The sequence below is a fragment of the Labrus bergylta genome, chromosome 23 (assembly GCF_963930695.1).
Source record: "Labrus bergylta chromosome 23, fLabBer1.1, whole genome shotgun sequence".
Lineage (NCBI taxonomy): Eukaryota > Metazoa > Chordata > Actinopteri > Labriformes > Labridae > Labrus > Labrus bergylta.
The window spans coordinates 17,533,712-17,552,047 of record NC_089217.1 but is presented as its reverse complement, the minus strand read 5'-3'; the positions used below and the strand labels follow the sequence as shown (position 1 = coordinate 17,552,047).

Sequence of the window (18,336 nt, the reverse complement as noted above, 5' to 3'; positions counted from 1 at the left end):
GGAATGACTGGAGTTAGAGGTGCTGCAGGAGATAGACCAGGGTCGGGGCTGGATTTGTCCAGTGGGCCGGCAGAATTTTACTCTAAACATGTATAGGCTGCTGTAGGATTTAAAAAAAATGAAAATAAGCTACTTGTGTCTGGAGCTTTGTATTAACAGTAACTCATAACTCACAGTAAATCATATGATAAAAAAAATCTAATTCAAATTAGAATTTCTTTTGGCATTAACTGAAGATGAATTTGTATGACTGCAGGTATCAGACTTAAAACATTGCACACTGTACTATATTTTTTTAATATTGCTGTTCAAGGTTATAGAAACGTTGTCACAGGAGTTATTCTACCTGCCCCGTGGATCAGTGCTTTGATAATATGGAGTACAGTGGGGAGAGAGAGGTGTCAGGCCACAGCACAGTTTTCACTCGTTAAGGTTCATCACAGACAAAACCTGCTCTCATGAATATATGTGTCTGTGATGGAAACACTGTCATCTTCAGGTATTTTAGTGCCAGGCATTATAAAATGATAAAATGTTTCCAGACGTGCGCTTCAGTCTGATCAACTCAGTGTTGAGTTCCACTTTTTCAACTGAATAAAATCAGTTAAACGACTTAATATGAGCGTGGCAGTCAGTTCTTCTATGTGTCCATACTATCGATACTGATCTAACTCTGTTACTGACTTTTTATGTGTCATGAATCTGTGCCTTCTCCGTGTGTTATTCAAGGAAGCATTTTAGCGCTGCTCCGCGGCTAAACCAGCGGACCTCTGTATGACCGGACAGCCTGTGTTATATCGTTTTCGGAGAAGAAGGACATTTTGATCAGCACAACACTTTCCTAAAAATGAACCATCTGTAAATAAAATCAGATTTAAATCTTAAATAAATGATTTTACCATAATCAGAGTTTAAATACAGTAAGTCGGGAGATGCATTAGGCTATACGCCTGTGTTCGCAACTTACACCCAGTCTGGATGATGTGGAGACAATCTGGGAAGCGTTGTGATTATCAGCAGAACTGTTGTTTTACATCAGTGAAAACAGGAGAAGCTGGTAAGACGTGTGGACAAAACTGAATACCGCCAGGATGCGTGCGCAGTGCAGCAGTTCCCCCGGAGTTAAGAACCGCAGCTCTGATTAAATTCTGGCAACAAAACTCTGAGTGAATAAAACTACAGAAATACCTCTCCTTCAGTCTCTCTGAATTCTATGTCACGGTCACCTCTCTTTTTGTTCAGCCTGATTACTGAAACGTAATGCAGGAGCAGCTTGTGTGCTTGGCAACACGTTTTTTTTTATGTTACTCCCTGCTGAGAAAAAAGTTCTAAGTGTCCAGTTTAATTAATTTTGTATCATTATATTACGTTTTTACCTTGCTAATTAAACAAAGGTTTTTCAAAATTCAATGAAAATATGTATTAAAAATGGTGGTAAAAAAAGATGGTGAAGAACACAGACAAAAATAAATGAACACTTTTAGAGTAGAACAAACCAAGGCCCACTATTTATTTAAAGTTTTATGTCTACTATTCTTTTTTGTTAAATCAGTTAGCTCTGTTGCTTTTCATCACCTTTTAATTATTTATTTTTCTTTACCCTTTTTTCATAGGATGAGTTACCAGAAATATATATCTGTGAGAAAGCTGTAGCTTTCCTGCTTAACTATGCTGGATCTTATTGTGTAGAACTCGCTGCAGGTGATCGGTAAGAACCACAGGTCTTTAATTCCACTTTGTTTATTCGTTACCACCACCACACCAGCATAAATCCTGTTCTCTGATGAATCAGTGGTTATGCATAAAGTATACACAAAACAGGTAAGTATAAACAGACTTCTTCCCTAACAGATACAGTTCACAGCAAAGACATTGTATGACAGGCTTCTGAGCATATCAAGATAGCTTATTCATTTACATCAGTAAGGCAGCACTGTCCTCTACTGAACATAATTCACAGTGACTACCTATCTTAATGCCATGTGCATGTCCTGCTAATTAACGAACAGATATGGCTACAATTCAGCATATCTCCTTATCAAAAACGTCACCTAATAATCAGTAACTGAACTAGAGTATATTGCCACAGTCACACAGAATACAACAAGATGGCGGCGCGAGCGCATCGCGAGGCCCAGCGTCTCTCTCAGATTTGCAATTTTGCAGTAATTTTATTGTTAATTTCGGGTCTGTTCGCACGGAACAGCCTCGCCTTAACATCCTACACCCGACAGGAACTTTTGGATATTGGAATACACCTCCCTGACGATCTAATCAACAATCTTCTACTCATACCCGAGATCGCCAAAACACCCGAGGCTACGCACTCTACCCGGCCGGGCGGAAGTGCTCGCAGGCGGCGTCAAGACCGTAAACAAAGGCGGGGGAAGCGCGGAGGTATAACACCGCACCGTCTCCCGTTACCCAGCATTTTCCTCGCTAATGTGCGGTCTTTGGTGAACAAAATGGACGAGTTACGACTTCGCATCATCCACAGCAAGAGACTTATGGACTGTAATGTCATGATCTTCACGGAAACATGGCTAAACAACAGAGTACCGGACGATGCTATCAAGCTAGCCGGTCGCCACACACTCCGGGCAGACAGAACGGCAGAGGACTCCGGTAAGACCAGAGGAGGAGGGCTGTGCATCTATATTAACAAAGCTTGGTGTACAGACTCTATCATTATTGGGAGACACTGCTCAGCTAACATTGAGTTTCTCATGGTTAAATGTAGACCTTTCTATCAGCCAAGGGAGCTCAGCTCCACTATTGTAACTGCAGCCTACATCCCCCCTGATGCCGATGCAAAAGCTGCTATGAAGGAACTTTACACCGCTATCAGTAAACAACAGACTGCTCACCCGGAGGCTGCATTTATAGTTGCAGGTGATTTTAATCACTCAAACTTAAAGACAGTGCTCCCTAAATTTCACCAGCATGTTTCCTGCAATACAAGAGGAAACAAAACTCTGGACCATGTTTACACAAACATCGCAGGAGCCTACACCACGACCCCCCTCCCCCACCTGGGACAGTCAGACCATCTTTCTTTGTTCCTCATCCCCAAGTACTCCCCACTCATCCAACGTGTGAAGCCATCAGTAACAACGATTAAAGTGTGGCCAGCGGAGACAGACTCTGTACTTCAGGACAAGTTCCATCACACAGACTGGAGTATGTTTGCTTCTCAGGCTACCTTGGGCTCTCACACAGACATTGACACCTACACTTCTTCTGTGCTGGACTATATCAATACCACCATCGACAGTGTTACAACATGGAAGCAGATCACCACGTACCCAAATCAGAAGCCATGGATGAACAAGGAGGTGCGTCTCCTGCTGAAGGCCTGCAACACCGCCTTCAGATCAGATGATGCAATGGCCTACAGCGTATCCAGGGCAAACCTGAGGAGGGGCATCATCAAGGCCAAGCACTGCTACAAGCTGAAGGTAGAGGAACACTTCTCCAACTCCAACCCCAGACGCATGTGGCAGGGCATCCAGGCCATCAGTGACTATAAACCCAGAAACTCCACCCCAATAACCACAGATGTCTCCTTCCTGAACGAGCTAAATCACTTATGCTCGTTTCGATAGAGACAACAGGGAGACGCAGACCACGACCAGACCTCCTGCAGACAACCAGCCCCTCTCACTCACCTCCACAGACGTCCACGCTGCACTGAGCCGGATCAACGCTCGAAAGGCTGCTGGTCCAGACGACACCTCCGGGTGCGTGCTTAGAGCATGTGCGGAGCAGCTCACTTTTTACGGACATCTTCAACCTGTCCCTTGCCCAAGCAGCTGTGCCAGCATGCTTCAAAGCCACCTCCATTGTCCCAGTGCCGAAACACTCCAGCCCGACAGGCCTGAATGACTACCGCCCTGTAGCACTCACACCCATCATAATGAAGTGCTTTGAGCGACTGGTCCTAGCACACCTGAAAAACTGCCTCCCACCCACACTGGACCCATACCAGTTTGCCTACCGCAGCAATAGGAGTACAGAGGATGCAGTTTCCACTGCGCTGCACTCTGTGCTCACACATCTGGACAACAACAACACATATGCACGAATGCTGTTTGTTGATTTTAGCTCAGCATTCAACTCTGTCATCCCCTCCAAGTTAAACACTAAACTCGGAGACCTGGGCTTCAACACCTCCCTCCGTCACTGGATAATGGACTTTCTGACCAACAGACCCCAGTATGTTAGGTCAGGACACACCTGCTCCACCACCATCACATTCAACACAGGCGTACCACAGGGCTGTGTGCTGAGCCCATTCCTCTACTCCCTCTTTACCCACGACTGCAGACCTGTACATGGATCCAACACCATCATCAAGTTTGCGGACGATACGGCGGTGATTGGCCTCATCAGCAACAACGAGCAACAACCAGAGCTGTTTCTCTACTGAACTCTACCCCCCGAACTCTGAACTCTGTCTCTCTCTCCGCCCCCTGCTGACCCCCCCCCCCTTTCCCCTGCATATCACCTCACACCCATCATCCCCCCACCACTCCTCCTGGTCACACACACACACACACACATCTCTCATCCACCTGTATTATAGTATTATAGTATGTTCATATTATGTCCATATTCTTTATATTATCTGTAAACTAGTATAGCATGCTCACTGCACCTTAATCTGTATATTATAATCCTAAGAATACACTTATATTTATAGCATTTATTTATATTTATAGCATCCCATTAATCCAGCCATCCAGATATACTTAATAATTCACTTTTTTTAGCCTACATCTGTAAATTTTGTAATTACTGTACATAGCACAGACTCTTGCACTTTCTGATTATTTGCACTTCTGGTGAGATGCCAAACCTCATTTCGTTACTCTATACTTGTATATGTGTAATGACAATAAAGTTGAATCTCATCTCATCTCATGTATTCTCATCTTTGACCAAGATTATACAGTTAGCTGCTAATATATAACCAGTGAGCCAAAACAAACCTGTGCTCCAACAGGCAAAATATATATAAAGTATTTACAAATACTCTAGCAAAAGATAAAACATATATTCTCAACACTTTCACTCACATGCGCTAGACGCACTTCACATCAGATGACAATTGGGAAGGATTAACATCCAGGAGAACTTCATAACGTTTTGAGTGTCTGGTCAGAGTCCATGCAAAAGTGAAAGCTAGAGAGGAAAAACACTGGCAAAGACGTCCACCACAGGGCGTCTTTTTCACAATATCCATGTCTGTGTAGAAAATACTTCAACACATCTTGCAAACTTATGCAAATCTAGTTATGTTAGTTCTGACATGTTTTTTTTCTCTTTGTCTTTCTTAAAACAATCAAATAGAAAGTATTAAAAATAATTAACTACATTTAATTTATAAAAAAAATCTCATACATTTGTTTTTCAAAGCTGTTCCCCTTCTTCCCAAAACGTCTCGCAGGCCGGATGGAACCTGCTGTCGGGCCGGATTCGCCTGCGGGCCTTGATTTTGATACCTGTGTGATAGATGGTTTAAGATTGGGGTGTGAGAAAGATGAGCGTGAGCTTTGCAGAAGAGCGCTGACAGGACATTCTGGGGTATGAGAGGGAGGTTTGGGCTGCAAAGATTCAACATTACAGTTTGGAGTCATGACCTCCCCAGTACCTTGATTCAACTGCTGAATGCTGCAAAGTTAACATGGTAGCTATAGAAACCAGTTCCTCTGAAAAGTAAAGCTGTGTCGACTATGATGGACAGATAGTCATCCAGCTCAGACCTTCGTGAAGGAAAGGCTGAATAAATAGTGCATCTACATTGAAAAAGCTAGAGTGAACTCTGCTGAAGTTTTGTCTGAAAGACTGAAGGAAGAGTAGAGGAAACTATAATGGGATGGAAGGATGTATGTGCACAGAAATTTTGTAAAGCCTGCGAACTCCGGGGTATATAGCTGTGATAGATTGAGAGAGATATGAGATGTCAGATACAGAAGGAGCAGGCACGGGGGGTGATAAGCTTTGTCCCCTACAAGGGTAGCTGCCTCTGGACAAAAATGTTCGAGTTGTGGTACTGGAGTTTGGAATCCATGATGAACATTACAATTTTACTGAACTGAGACAAGCAGGGAGAAATGGGATGGCTTGAATAAAAAGGCTCGTCAGGTGATTAAACGTAATATACATACTCTCCATATGAATTTAACAACCCGCTCCAAATGTAACATGTTTGTTGAGGAGAAAATTATTTCAGAACACAGTGCAGTAACAGGGAAACATTACTTTTGAGTCAGCACTGCCAGCTCCTTCACATCTGGTTTGATCTGCTGTCTGTTGAGAGATCTATTGCTGTTCTTGTTTTAAAAATGTTATAGTTCTTTATGACTGGGAGGAGTTACATGGAAAATGTAAACCTGGCAGGACTCTCACCTGTGCAAAGAACTCTGTTGTTATAATTCACTTAGCAGACACTTTTATCCAAAGTAAGTACTAATCCATTCATACACAACCACTGAAGCAGAAGGAGCAATGCAGGGTTAAGTGTCTTGCCCAAGGACACATCAGACATGTTGCTCAGCTGGGGATTGAACCCTTGACCTTCCGGTTGAGAGGCGACTGAGCTACAGCCGCCACATGTTCGGAACTGATATGACCTTTTCATACTTCTTCAATACTATCCCCCAGCTCTCATATTGTTGAGAAAGGAGATGTTCGGTCATTAAAGCAAGACAAACTCCTTTTTTATAATGGGCTTACACTGTAAAAAAAAAAAAAAAGTTTGAATTTTGAGTGTTGAACTCAAAACACTTTTTACAAAAATGTCTATTCATCAAAAAAAAAACTTGCGGGTGAGACGCTCTTCTCTTATTCACCATTTAAATCACTTAAGTCTTCATTTATCAATTTATATTATACTTTACAGTTGTGTATTTTGCTATAGTTTATTTTTGCTTTGGTAACATTGCAGCAATTACAGTCATGTGTTTGTTTGTGTTAGCATTAAGTTAACGTTCACATCAAAGTATTAATTCATTACAGACAGTTAATATTTATTAGCGAACACACATTCTTGGGTAAGTTTAGTCATTTTTATTTACTTAAAATATAACTGTCTCTTATCCATACTTACCTTTCTTTGTTCTTTTGTTCAGTTCCCCATGTGGTCCCATGCAGCTAAAAGGGTCTGGCTTAGCACTTCCTGGGTATTTATAAGATTGATGATGTCATCGCTGACATCACTGGGGCAGACCAACTGAAGGGGTTTTATTTCTGAGAAATGTTTTCTTTCTAATCATTTCTTTCACATTTAAGTTACTGGTAGAATATCATGTCATTATTTAAAGTTCATTTAGTTGAGTAAATGATCTGAGGTTAATTTAAGTTTTTTTTAAATTTCTTTGTTTTGAAAGAAAAGTGTAAACCTGCTATTTAAATTGTGCTGCACCCAGCTGCGGTTGTTTTGTTAATGGGGACGTCTATAAAGCCAGGAGGCATTTGGTCTTGCAGGAGGAGAAGTGAGGACGTGCTGTAGTGATGGCGAAATGAGGTTTTGTGAAGCAATGAGCCTTTCCAGCCAATTGTATCGCAAATAGATTAATTACTCGAGGCCTCGTTTAACACAGTGTACACTAGTGATGGCTGATCGAGGCTTTGTTGAAGCTTCGAGACTTGATTGGTTCATTACTCGAGGCTTCAATGACACAGTGGAAGACATCTAGTGGTCAATAAAATAAATTGCAATCAATTCTACAATTCACTTAGCAGACGCTTTTATCCAAAGCGACGTACATCAGAGAGAAAGTACAACACAAGCAAGGATCTAGAAAAAAGGGAACAATGTCAGTAAGAGCAAATGATCAGCTTTGAGTCCGATTGGACACACAGGTGCTGACAGACATTACACAGAGGCAAAGCACAACATTGACGGCAGTTCTTGAGAGCTCTAATCAGTATAGAAACCATCTTAAAAGTTATTGTTATCAAACAAAAACAATCGTCACAACCATCATCATCATCAATAATATCGAGACCATCATCATTAAGTTAGTAGGTATTCATGAAAGAGCTGGGTCTTTAGCTTTTTCTTAAAGATGCAGAGGGACTCTGCAGATCGAAAGGAGTTTGGAAGTTCAATCAAGACATTGGTTTAAAGCTGACAAAATAAAATAGGGTCACCCTTGTGAAAGAGGTCTTGATCTCAGTGGGTCATTACCTGGTTAAATAAAGGTTAAATAAAAAAATAAATCATCACCAGAAATGTCATTAGTCATTCCTTATTCATAATATAATAAAAAATAAATAGACTGCTGCTGGTGCTGGAGGACGAGGCTGAGGTGGTGCTTGAGAAGTGGATGGCTGCTGCTGCTGCTGCTGGGCATTGTTTCTATTGATGATTTATGTACATTCTGAAATGAGACGCTCTTTGACACCAGCAGCCACTCTCTGACTGTTGAATCCAAAGGTTTTGAAGCGTAGATCCACCAGTGTAGCGACTGCCAGTGAACTCTCTTTTTCTTTATCTTGTAATCTGTCCACCAAGCACATGATCAGGTTCTGTGCCAGATATTATCTCATGGGGGTGATGGTCTGTGAATATAGTTGCTCTGTTGTATGATTCAACACACGGTAGAGGGGGATGACCTTTGATTCCAAAACTATCTTCTCCTCCTACAGCTGAACAGTTGCCACCTGGAATGCAGCCAGCAGCTGAAATGACAGAAAAATACATATTGTCTGAATGCATAAACTATGTGGTGAATTTGACGTAATTTTTTCTCTGGTTTTCTATTACATACCTTGATGCATTCTCCTGTGTTTTCATGTTGCTGGTTGGTCAGAGGAGTCAGGTCTGTGTTTAGCCCATAAGAACCCGCACCCATTAATACTGATAGGAAAATTATGGGGAACATAGATTAGACTAAATGGACCCCATATAAGACATTTCTGACATTTTTTAAAAAAAATACCACCCACTAGTGTTGGAGATCTGAAAAGTGACATGTACATCACATTGGGCATTTATGGTATATTTTTTTCCACATTTTACAGTAAATAAACTTGATGGTTTTTTTCACTTTATAACATTGATTTGTCTATTTATTTGTATTTGTACAACATATTTCAAAATTATAACTTTACTTATCTGGTTAAACCATATTTTTTTTGTTTTGCAACCAAAAAAAATTGCTAACTAAATAAATATATAAGACTGCCTCATGTTGGAGGTCTTCTTAACAAGTTACTGTTACTGTATATGACTGAAAAACAGTCAGACTTAAATAGGAAGCTTGACTAAACATAACGCAAATAAGTTTAGAAACTATAACTTTCATATTATCACACCAAGTTTGAATCAGCCTTATCAGCATTTGTGGCAGTTAAACTGTGACAAAATGGTCATATTACTACAATATTATAACAATTTATTTCTGCAGTGAAGCAGTGACACACATTAGAGAGTGGTGCTTGCATTGATTTGGCAGAATTTGCAAAAGCCACGCTTTCCCCATTTCCCAGGCCAGTCTACAAACTGGTCAATGTGAACATTTTCAGCAAAAACAACACCAACTTTCTTGGGAGGGACGTTTATATAGTAATTAATTTTTAGATAGGCTAGAAGCAAAATAAAAGTAATTTCCATGTATGGACTTTATGACTGAGTGGCCTTAAAGAACTTACAAAATAACACACAGGTGTGTTCATGTTTATGTGTAAAGAGCAGCAGACACCTACACTGTTGGCTGCTGTCGTGTGGTTTTATTTGAAATCTAACTACTTAAGTATTTATTTTTACAAAAATGGGCTAAACAAACAATTTTAAATGATTTTACATTCATATTAGTTCTTTGAAAGGCATCTCGCTACCTCCCTTTTGTGGCTGGCAACCCCCTGGGGTGTCCCAACTCCCACTTTGTGGAACTGTTTGATCTAAATCACTTAATTCACTACTTTCTGAATCAGACTCACTTGACTAATTATATTATATGAATTTGTTGCTGGTAGTGTAATCAGGTCTTCAGGGTCCTAATTTGAGCTAACTTCACGTTGCTCATACTTTTACCGTCATCTCCATGAATAACTGTCAATTTATCCTGAGCTCTGAACTGCTTAAAATCATCATTTTAATCATGATTTATAAAAATAAAAATATAAAGTCCTTCGGAGGTCTGATAAAAACATACACATGATCAAGCCCTCAACTGCTTCGAATGTCACTAGTCACATGACCAAACCATGCCTCGGCACAGTGTTTCAACAAATTTGCGAATTTTGAAGAGCAGAGGACAGTCACTTGCTGTATGCTTATTTACCATGTACAATTGTAATGTGGTTAGCCTTTTGTTGTTCTGTTAGCATGTGGTTGCAGTATGTATTTGAAGTAACAGGGTGTACTGAAGTTACTATGTGTAACCGTCTGATAAAAACATACACATGATCAAACATAAGCAGTCCTAACTGTTTCATCATGCTGTTACTAACGTTAATATTAGACTGATCAGTCTATTATCATGCCTAACTGTTACTGCTAATAAAACACATACTTTCAAGCCCAACACTGTTTCAGCAGTTGGCTGTTAAACATGAATCTGGTTTTGCTCAAGGTTTCTGTTTGTAAAAAGACAGTTTTTCTTTGCCACTGTAACTTTGCTAAATGTTGCAAAGTGCTGTGATGGATTACTATTGGGTCTTTGCAGATAACACAGAGTTTACCTGCTATACTGTAACATAATGTAAAATTTAACCTGCTCATAACAAATGCACATCTATTAGCCCTATTTGGTGCATATGTAGGACAAGATAATGTCAATCATATTCTTAACAATAGGATGGCCTGGGTGAATGTTGTGAGGCAGGTGGTGGGCCAGAGTCATCTCCCAAGCGTCCACTAGTCGAACATTAAGTCCTTTGAACACAGCTCTTAGCACCTTGTCCAGCTGTAGTGTGTACCAGTCACTGTAGTTTAACGATACAGAAGGTGTTAAACCTCTGAGGTTTGCAGTCCTGATGACCACCAGTGTGTCTGGAGCCCTGTTCAACAGACGAATCACCGCCCTGCGGATGCTCTGAAGCCGTCTGATGTAGAGCTCAATTGGGAAAGGGCTGAAGTGGGCCCAGATGCTAAAAACTACAACTGTGTTGGTGCCACCTACCAACCCGTCAATTTCATTGGAAATGTAACGCAGCTCACTGGTTGGGACGTAGATAAAACTAAGAGGAGGACCATGGACACGGTATGTTACCAAGATGTTTTTTGCATTGTCCCATATCATGTAAGGTCCAGTTTTCTTCGGACTATTCCGGTTAATCTCATTAGCATCTGAAAGTATGACAGAAGGAACAAGTTTAGCTGTTATATAAATAATATTAAACTGTCACCTGAAATGAATGTGTATTAACTACCTGGAAGTGAAGCATCAAGGTACTCAAACCACTGCCTAAGGGTGGAGTCTCCATACATGTGGACCGCCTTTCCTTTCAGACACTGACTGATGGCAGAGGAGTTGTTGAATTGGTAGACTTTGGTGCCACCAAGTGATCGCCACACACCATGGAAGTAATACCCAGAGAGTCCAGACTTCCCACTGCCTTGATCGACCTCAGGTTGCCCTAAGAAATATTGATCAAAATAACCTTTAAGTTATTAAAGTCATTGTTTTAAAATATATTGTCAACAGATCCCATAAAAAACCCAAAACAAGGTCTCTCCTTGACCTTGCTTATTTCACAAAACGGCCACTTTCTCCTCTAATCTTTTGCCCTTTTGTGTTGTATAAAATATCAAATCACACATTGACTTATTCTACAACCTTTATCAGACAATGTTAAGTGTTAATTTACAAAAAGATTTAACCTGCAATATGCTCTTTAAGGAAAATGTTACCAAATACTTTTTATAAGAAAATATTAATTATTAAAAGCAAAACTTTGCAGTTGTTAAATAGTTAAAAATGTTAATAGTACAATAGAACTATCTCCTCACACTCCTGACACTTAACTGAGGAGATGGCTGGGGGTCCCAAGAAGCTTCTGTTCCATTGGCCTGTACAGCACAGGCAGCAAGCTGCAGCTGCCAGTAACATCAGTAGTGGAGGAGTACAAGGCAACAAAAACCCGCCAGGCCATGATGCTGCGAGACAGCAAAGATGCAAGAGTTCGCCAGGCAGACATTGAGGTCAGAACAGGTCGCAAGTGGTCAGCCAGCAGAGCGCTGACATCGTTGGGGCAGTAGCCCAGGGCAGGCTAGGCCTGAGTTGCTCCACTAGGGCAAACTGGAAAAAGGCTAATCCAAAGGAACGCCGTGGCATGGTTCAAAGGGAGGTACGCAGGGCAGAGGAGGAAGGCAGACATGTCAAGGCAGTAGCCATGAACAAACAGGGCAGCTGGACGAGGTGGGAGAGTGTGCGAGAAAGGGCACTGACTTGGAAGGACATCTGGAGCATGGAAGAACACCGGATCAAGTTTCTGTTGTGTTCCGTGTATGATGTCCTGCCGACTCCATCAAACCTCCACACATGGGGATTGGCCGAAAGGCCCTGCTGCACGCTCTGTGGAAGGCCAGCTAACCTGGAGCATGTCCTCTCCTCGTGTGGGTCAAGTCTGGCGAATGGGAAATTCAGGTGGCGACACGACCAGATCCTGACACAACTGGCTGCTGGTGTGGAACAGGCCAGAAAGAGGCCAAAACAACGTACTGATGGTCCTCGTTTCATCCACTTTCTCAGGTCAGGGGTAAGTGCAACAAAAACAGCAGAGTTGAGGACTAAAGGAGTCCTGGGCACGGCAAGTGACTGGGAGATGCGGGCTGACCTTAAGCAGCAGCTCAAATTTCCAGAGGAGATAACCCTTACCAACCTCAGAACCAACATTGTCCTCTGGTCTAAAGGTACCAAGCAAGTGATCCTAATGGAAGTTACAGTACCCTGGGAAGAGAGGATGGAGGAAGCACATGAGTGCAAGCTCAAGAAATATCAGAATCTCATCTTTGCAGGGGGCTTCGCAGGGCAGTCGCTCTGGAGAGCTCTGGGACTGCTTGGAATTGAAGGCCAGGCTAGGAAACGGCTGATAGCCAACATCACCAAGCAGGCAGAGGCAACATCCTGGTGGATTTGGATAAAGCGGAATGAGCACTTGCAGAGCAAACCTGGGGAGGGAAAACATCAGAGTTGAGTGGCAAACTGCGGGGGTAGTACCAAGACGCTGGTTCTACCGTCGAGTCCCCCCGAGATGTCATGGGCTTAAATCAACGAAACATCGAGGAAGGGGGGTGCCCATTTGAAAACCTGCATAAGCCACTCAACTCATTTCCAGTTTGGAGGGGGTGCCTTGAGGGAGGGAAAAGGAGAGAGCGATTCCACTGGCTCACAGATGGTGCAGGGGAGAGTACCTGTAAAGGTGAGCCGGTTGCGATAACCCCTATCGTATTTTGCATAAAATAAATCTTGTTTTGAGCATGAATGAAGTAAACGCTTGCAGCTCTATCTCAGTTTTGTAGATGGAATCTGTTTCATTTATTTATTTTTGCCTTATATGTGATATGCTCTCTACAAGGCACAGAGATAAACAGCTATTGTCACTTTTATTGTGTAGTATTTTTTATTTTCAAGGTCACATGGATATCTTTTAAAGGTGGAAGTAGAAAAGTTGTGCTTTACCTTTCCTTGGAGGCAGCACAGTAACATTGGCTGGTCCTGAAGAGTGAATGAAGACTTTCAGGTTGATTTTGCTGGGTGGGAAAAACTGCCATGATTAAGAATCTCTTAAACACACTACATTATGTAAATGTCAGAAGTGATTTACGAAATGGTAACACTTTAGTCATAATAAATCACTCCATATTTGGAATGAAATTATACACTTCATAGTTTTGTTGATGAGAGTCAACTTTAATTGTTCAGATTAAGTGTTTTGATAGGTATTATCTTAAATTATACATTTCATCTTTGCCACCTGTAGTTACAAACACGACATTTTCCACCAGGTGACACATACTACATACTTAAAGTCATTACATGTAAAACTAGATGCAACTTTTCTTCTGCTGTGCTCCCTCACCTTTGGAAAAGCTTCTCCTCTTTGTCCTTGAGTCTTACATTGAATCCGGCTCTCATGTGATTAATCCTGTCATCACAGCTCAGTTTCTTTGGCTTGTAGCAGAACCAAGGCTCGCCTGTACGGAGGTCAGTGTAGTTGCACTGTGGCTGGTTGGTTTGACGTAGGCAAACGTTACAGGAGGCAGTTTCAGAGATTGAACCTGAGCGGAAGAGGCTTTTAAAGAGTACCCTTTCAGGATGTTCTCTATTCAGCCTGTGCAGAACTGTGACAGCCTCGCTTGAGTGGACAAGCGTTACCTGATAAAACAAAACACAGAGAGTTTGCAAGTTATAGCATACACCCTTTGCCTGCTATTTTTTATTTAATATTAAGATCAAGGGGAAATTCTGTTTTTACACTCTGTTAATCATGCAACATGTGGTGGGGAGGGGACTTAGTGGCTTGCTCAAGGGCACCTAGGCAGTGCTCAGGAAGTGATCTGGCATCTCTCCAGCTACCAGACCAACTTCCATATTTCGTCAGCACCGTGACTTCCGTGAAGTCCCTACAGACTGAGCTACTGCCGCTACTGTATCATTTGATTGTTAAATCAATGTTTCCAAGATAATTCATCTGTATTTTTGGTGCCAGCTGACTAAAGTTAATAATTTATTCAACTTAAAAACGTAAGAGAGATTGATGGATTCTACTAGCTGGAAAGTTGAACTTGTAATACTCTAAATAACTGCGCGTGGTGGCAGGCACTCCAGTGTGTGTGTGTGTGTGTGTGTGTGTGTGTATGTGTGTGTGTGTGTGTGTGTGTGTGTGTGTGTGTGTGTGTGTGTGTGTGTGGGTGTGTGTGTGTGTGTGTGTTTGTGCAGCATGTTGGTGTGTCTCACAGTCATGACAACAGAGAGAGGGGCAGGGAAAAGTAGTTGCAGCTACATAAAACACGCTTAATACTCACAGCATAGTTTTTATGACATTTTGGTAAAACATTTACCTGCCCAGTGGCAGATAGCACTCTGAACTTTACTCGCCAAATGGAAAATCTGCCCGCATTGTTAATTACGGACCCTGGGAGCAAGGCAGTGGACCTTCTCTCTCTCTCTCTCTCTCTGCTTATGTGAATCTGCTCTCTTGGTTTTGCTGTCTTATCTCTCTACAGTAGTCGAGAAGTTTTTTTATGTTGCACGAAGCCATCAGGTCCTCTAGCTCTGGTGCGCTCTCCCTCTCGCTCTCTCATGCACACAGTAATTTTATGAAAAAATGAAAATTACAAACAGGTCGGAAATGTACTTGGGGGACAGAAATGTACTTGGGCGTCCCACTCATGTATCATCTATGTGTGGGAAACACTATATTTTGTACAAAGCTGGTTTAAAAAGTTGGGCATATTGGGAATCAATGGGGAATGACTCATTAGTCTTTTTTTTTTACTTTTTATGTTGTTGCTTGTTGGCAAAAGAGGGTCAGGGGAACTGGTTTAGATTCCATGAATTAAATGACCTACAGGACAATAACATTAGGTGATTCCTTTACCATCACTTGTTTTACAATACCATTTTAAGCCTTGACCTTTACCTCAACCTGTGCACTTCCTTCCCAGAGTAAAGGGAATACAGCAGAGTAGGAGCCATTAAGGTGATCCACCACTCGTCCAGCCACACCTGCTTCAAGTGCCCTGTTGTGCAATCGGGCAAGTAAGACATCTCCTCCAGACTTCTTGGGGTTTCCTTGGAAGTCGTACATTTTTATCATAACTTCCAGCTGGTCTCCTATGTGCCGCTCTACTCCACCCCTCCCTGGGAGAATGGTGAAGGTGCTGTGGGCAGGATCACTTGTCTGGTTTAATAAAAAAAAAGGTGGCGGACGTGGAGATTCAGGCCAAGCAATGGAATCTAATAACATGCGTTCCTCCTCAGCATCTGCCAAAGACAGTGGCTTAAAGGTGCAGAAATCATCAGGCCTGGGAGGAGCAGTGGGAGGAGCAGTGGGAGGAGCAGTGGGAGGAGCAGTGGGAGGAGCAGAGGTCACTTTGTTAGGAACGATGGCAGAGTTTTCTTCATAATGTACCTGGAAAGGGGTTGAAAAAGAGAGATAGTGACAGATGCATCGAACAAATTTACTTAAATAAAATACACTGAAAGAACAATTTAGACTTTATTGATCCCGTGAGGGGAAATTCATTTTTTACACTCTGTCTAGCAAACATGCTACACAAACATAGGCCGAAAGACACACACAAACAGGATCCTATGGACATGCACTAATGGAGAGGTGTCAGAGTGAGGGGGCTTCCCACAGTGGGTGCTCCTGAGCTGGGTTGGGTGCCTTGCTCAAGGGCACCTTGGCAGTGCTCAGGAAGAGGACTGCTGTGGTACCTCTCCAGCTACCAGGCCAATTTCAGGACTTGGTCTGTGCTGGGATTTGAACCGGCAACCCTCCGATTCCCAACCCAAGTCCCTACAGACTGAGCTACTACCACCCCAGTATCATTTCGAACTTGTTTCAAGCCCGGTCAGTGACACAGTGTTTCAGGATATGATGATCAGGGTGATGATATAATTAAAGTAAAGCTAGGAAACAAAAAGTTTCAGATTTGATGACACACACAGCAGACTGTTTAACATTCAGCTCTCAGCCAGTTGTTGCACTGAGGCTGCTGTTAGTGAGCCTGAGCCAGACACATCCAGGGTAAGAATGGGACCAGCTGAGGAGCTGGAGATGAGAAGCACTGCACCAGCCCTGAGGTCTTAACGTTTGTGTAGGGTGATGGGCTGGCATCAGGGTCTTAATATTTAATTACAGAAAGCCCTTTAAGAGTATCAGCTGGTGATGGTCAGAGAGACTGAGGCTTTTATAAACAGCCTATGAAGGAAGTTGTATCATTCACCTGAAACCAGAATCTAACTCTTTGAACAATCCATCAACAATTGATTTCATAGTAAGAGGGCGGTAGTAGCTCAGTCTGGGCCTGACTCTGACATCTCTTCACTGATGCATGTCCACAGGTCCTGTTTGTGCATGTGAGTGAGAGTGTAAAACCAGAATTTCCCCATCCAGGGTTCATGATAGACATTCAGTTTTCACCTCTGATTCCCAACCCAAGTCCCTACAGACTGAGCTACTGCCGCCCCAAGATAAGATAAGATAAAAAATAAGTGATTTTTCTAAAAGAATACTTATTAATCATAACTGTTGATTTGTAAACTGTAAGCTGCTGGAAGTCACTGAAATGTCTCTAAAACGATGCCTAAGGGCAATAGTCTTTTACTAGGGGAAGAAGGCAAGAAGCCCGGGAGTTTCATTGCTCAGACCAGCCTATTGTTCATATCCTTTCGCTGGAGATATATGCTATGATTCTAGCTTTAGTACATAAGTCTGAAAAAGTGCATTATTATCTACAACCTTGTAGCTTATTAAATCGTGTATTTTATTTTTTTTAATTGTAATTTCCAATTCAAAGCATTAGTCTAGAGTGTTTCTCACAGGATTTTATGAGGCTATGGCAGGAGGACACAGAACCACCTAGGGGGTTCCGGGGGCAAGTTCTATTTTAGATGTGGCTGTGGCTCAGTTGGTAGAGTCGTCATCTCTCAAGCGCAAGGTCGAATGTTTGTCCCTAGCTCCTGCAGCAACATGTCTGATGTGTCTTTGGTCAAGACACTTAACCCCTTCGTCAGCGCCGTATGAATGGGATTAGTTACTTCTGATAATGTCACTACATAGCAACCTTTGCCGTCAGGGTGTGGATAGGTGTGACATGCAGTATGAAAGCGCTTTGAGTAGTCAGAAGACTAGAAAAGCGCTATATAAGTCCATTTAACAATTTTGTGCTGCTGTAGTAATTAAACAGAAATTGTAAATGGACTTGAGCTTATATATGACTACTAGCACAGTGGTTAACTCTTATCTTCATATTGCATATAAATTGACACAGAAAGGCCTAAAGACACTTATCTGACATTTAAATAAACAGTGTGTTGGCTATATTATTCTTATTTTGTCCAGTCCTGACTTAAACAGCTTTATACTCATGTAAACACGATGTAAACACGGCTCCAACAACAACACAGCCAGCAGGACTCTGCTTCTCACTAATAGACAGTCATGACTCAGAGAGACATTTACAGAGGACATACTTGATTTCTACTTTATTTATGTGTAAATTGTCACACAGATCTTGGTGAATGAGGCCTTTTAGTACATTAAAAGACACTTTTGAAAATAGTACCCTTTAATCTGATTCACAAAAAACATTGTTGCCACTTATCCCAGTTCTCACCTGCAGCAGGTCCATGTTTCTTAGTGTAAAGAACA

The 18,336-nt window shown here is 42.0% G+C and overlaps 2 protein-coding genes across 2 annotated transcripts in view; both read right to left on the bottom strand.

Annotated features, from left to right (window-relative positions):
- Window positions 1-9,459, bottom strand: part of LOC109996441 (NXPE family member 3-like) — a 30,345-nt gene extending 20,886 nt beyond the window's left edge. Inside the window, exons 1-3 of the mRNA XM_065951634.1 lie at window positions 8,778-9,459; window positions 7,112-8,688; window positions 5,404-5,504 (exon numbers count right to left, since the gene is read on the bottom strand). The gene's annotated coding sequence lies outside the window, so the exon portion shown is untranslated. The remainder of the gene's footprint in view (window positions 1-5,403; window positions 5,505-7,111; window positions 8,689-8,777) is intronic.
- Window positions 9,460-9,615: 156 nt separating this feature from the next.
- LOC109996448 (NXPE family member 3-like) lies at window positions 9,616-16,228 on the bottom strand. The gene is made up of 6 exons (XM_065951633.1): window positions 16,211-16,228; window positions 15,598-16,089; window positions 14,035-14,330; window positions 13,635-13,705; window positions 11,383-11,589; window positions 9,616-11,299 (listed from the first exon to the last, which is right to left on the bottom strand). Exons 1-6 carry the CDS (start codon window positions 16,226-16,228, stop codon window positions 10,755-10,757), a joined length of 1,629 nt encoding a protein of 542 aa, XP_065807705.1. The 3' UTR covers window positions 9,616-10,754.
- Window positions 16,229-18,336: the final 2,108 nt, after the last annotated feature.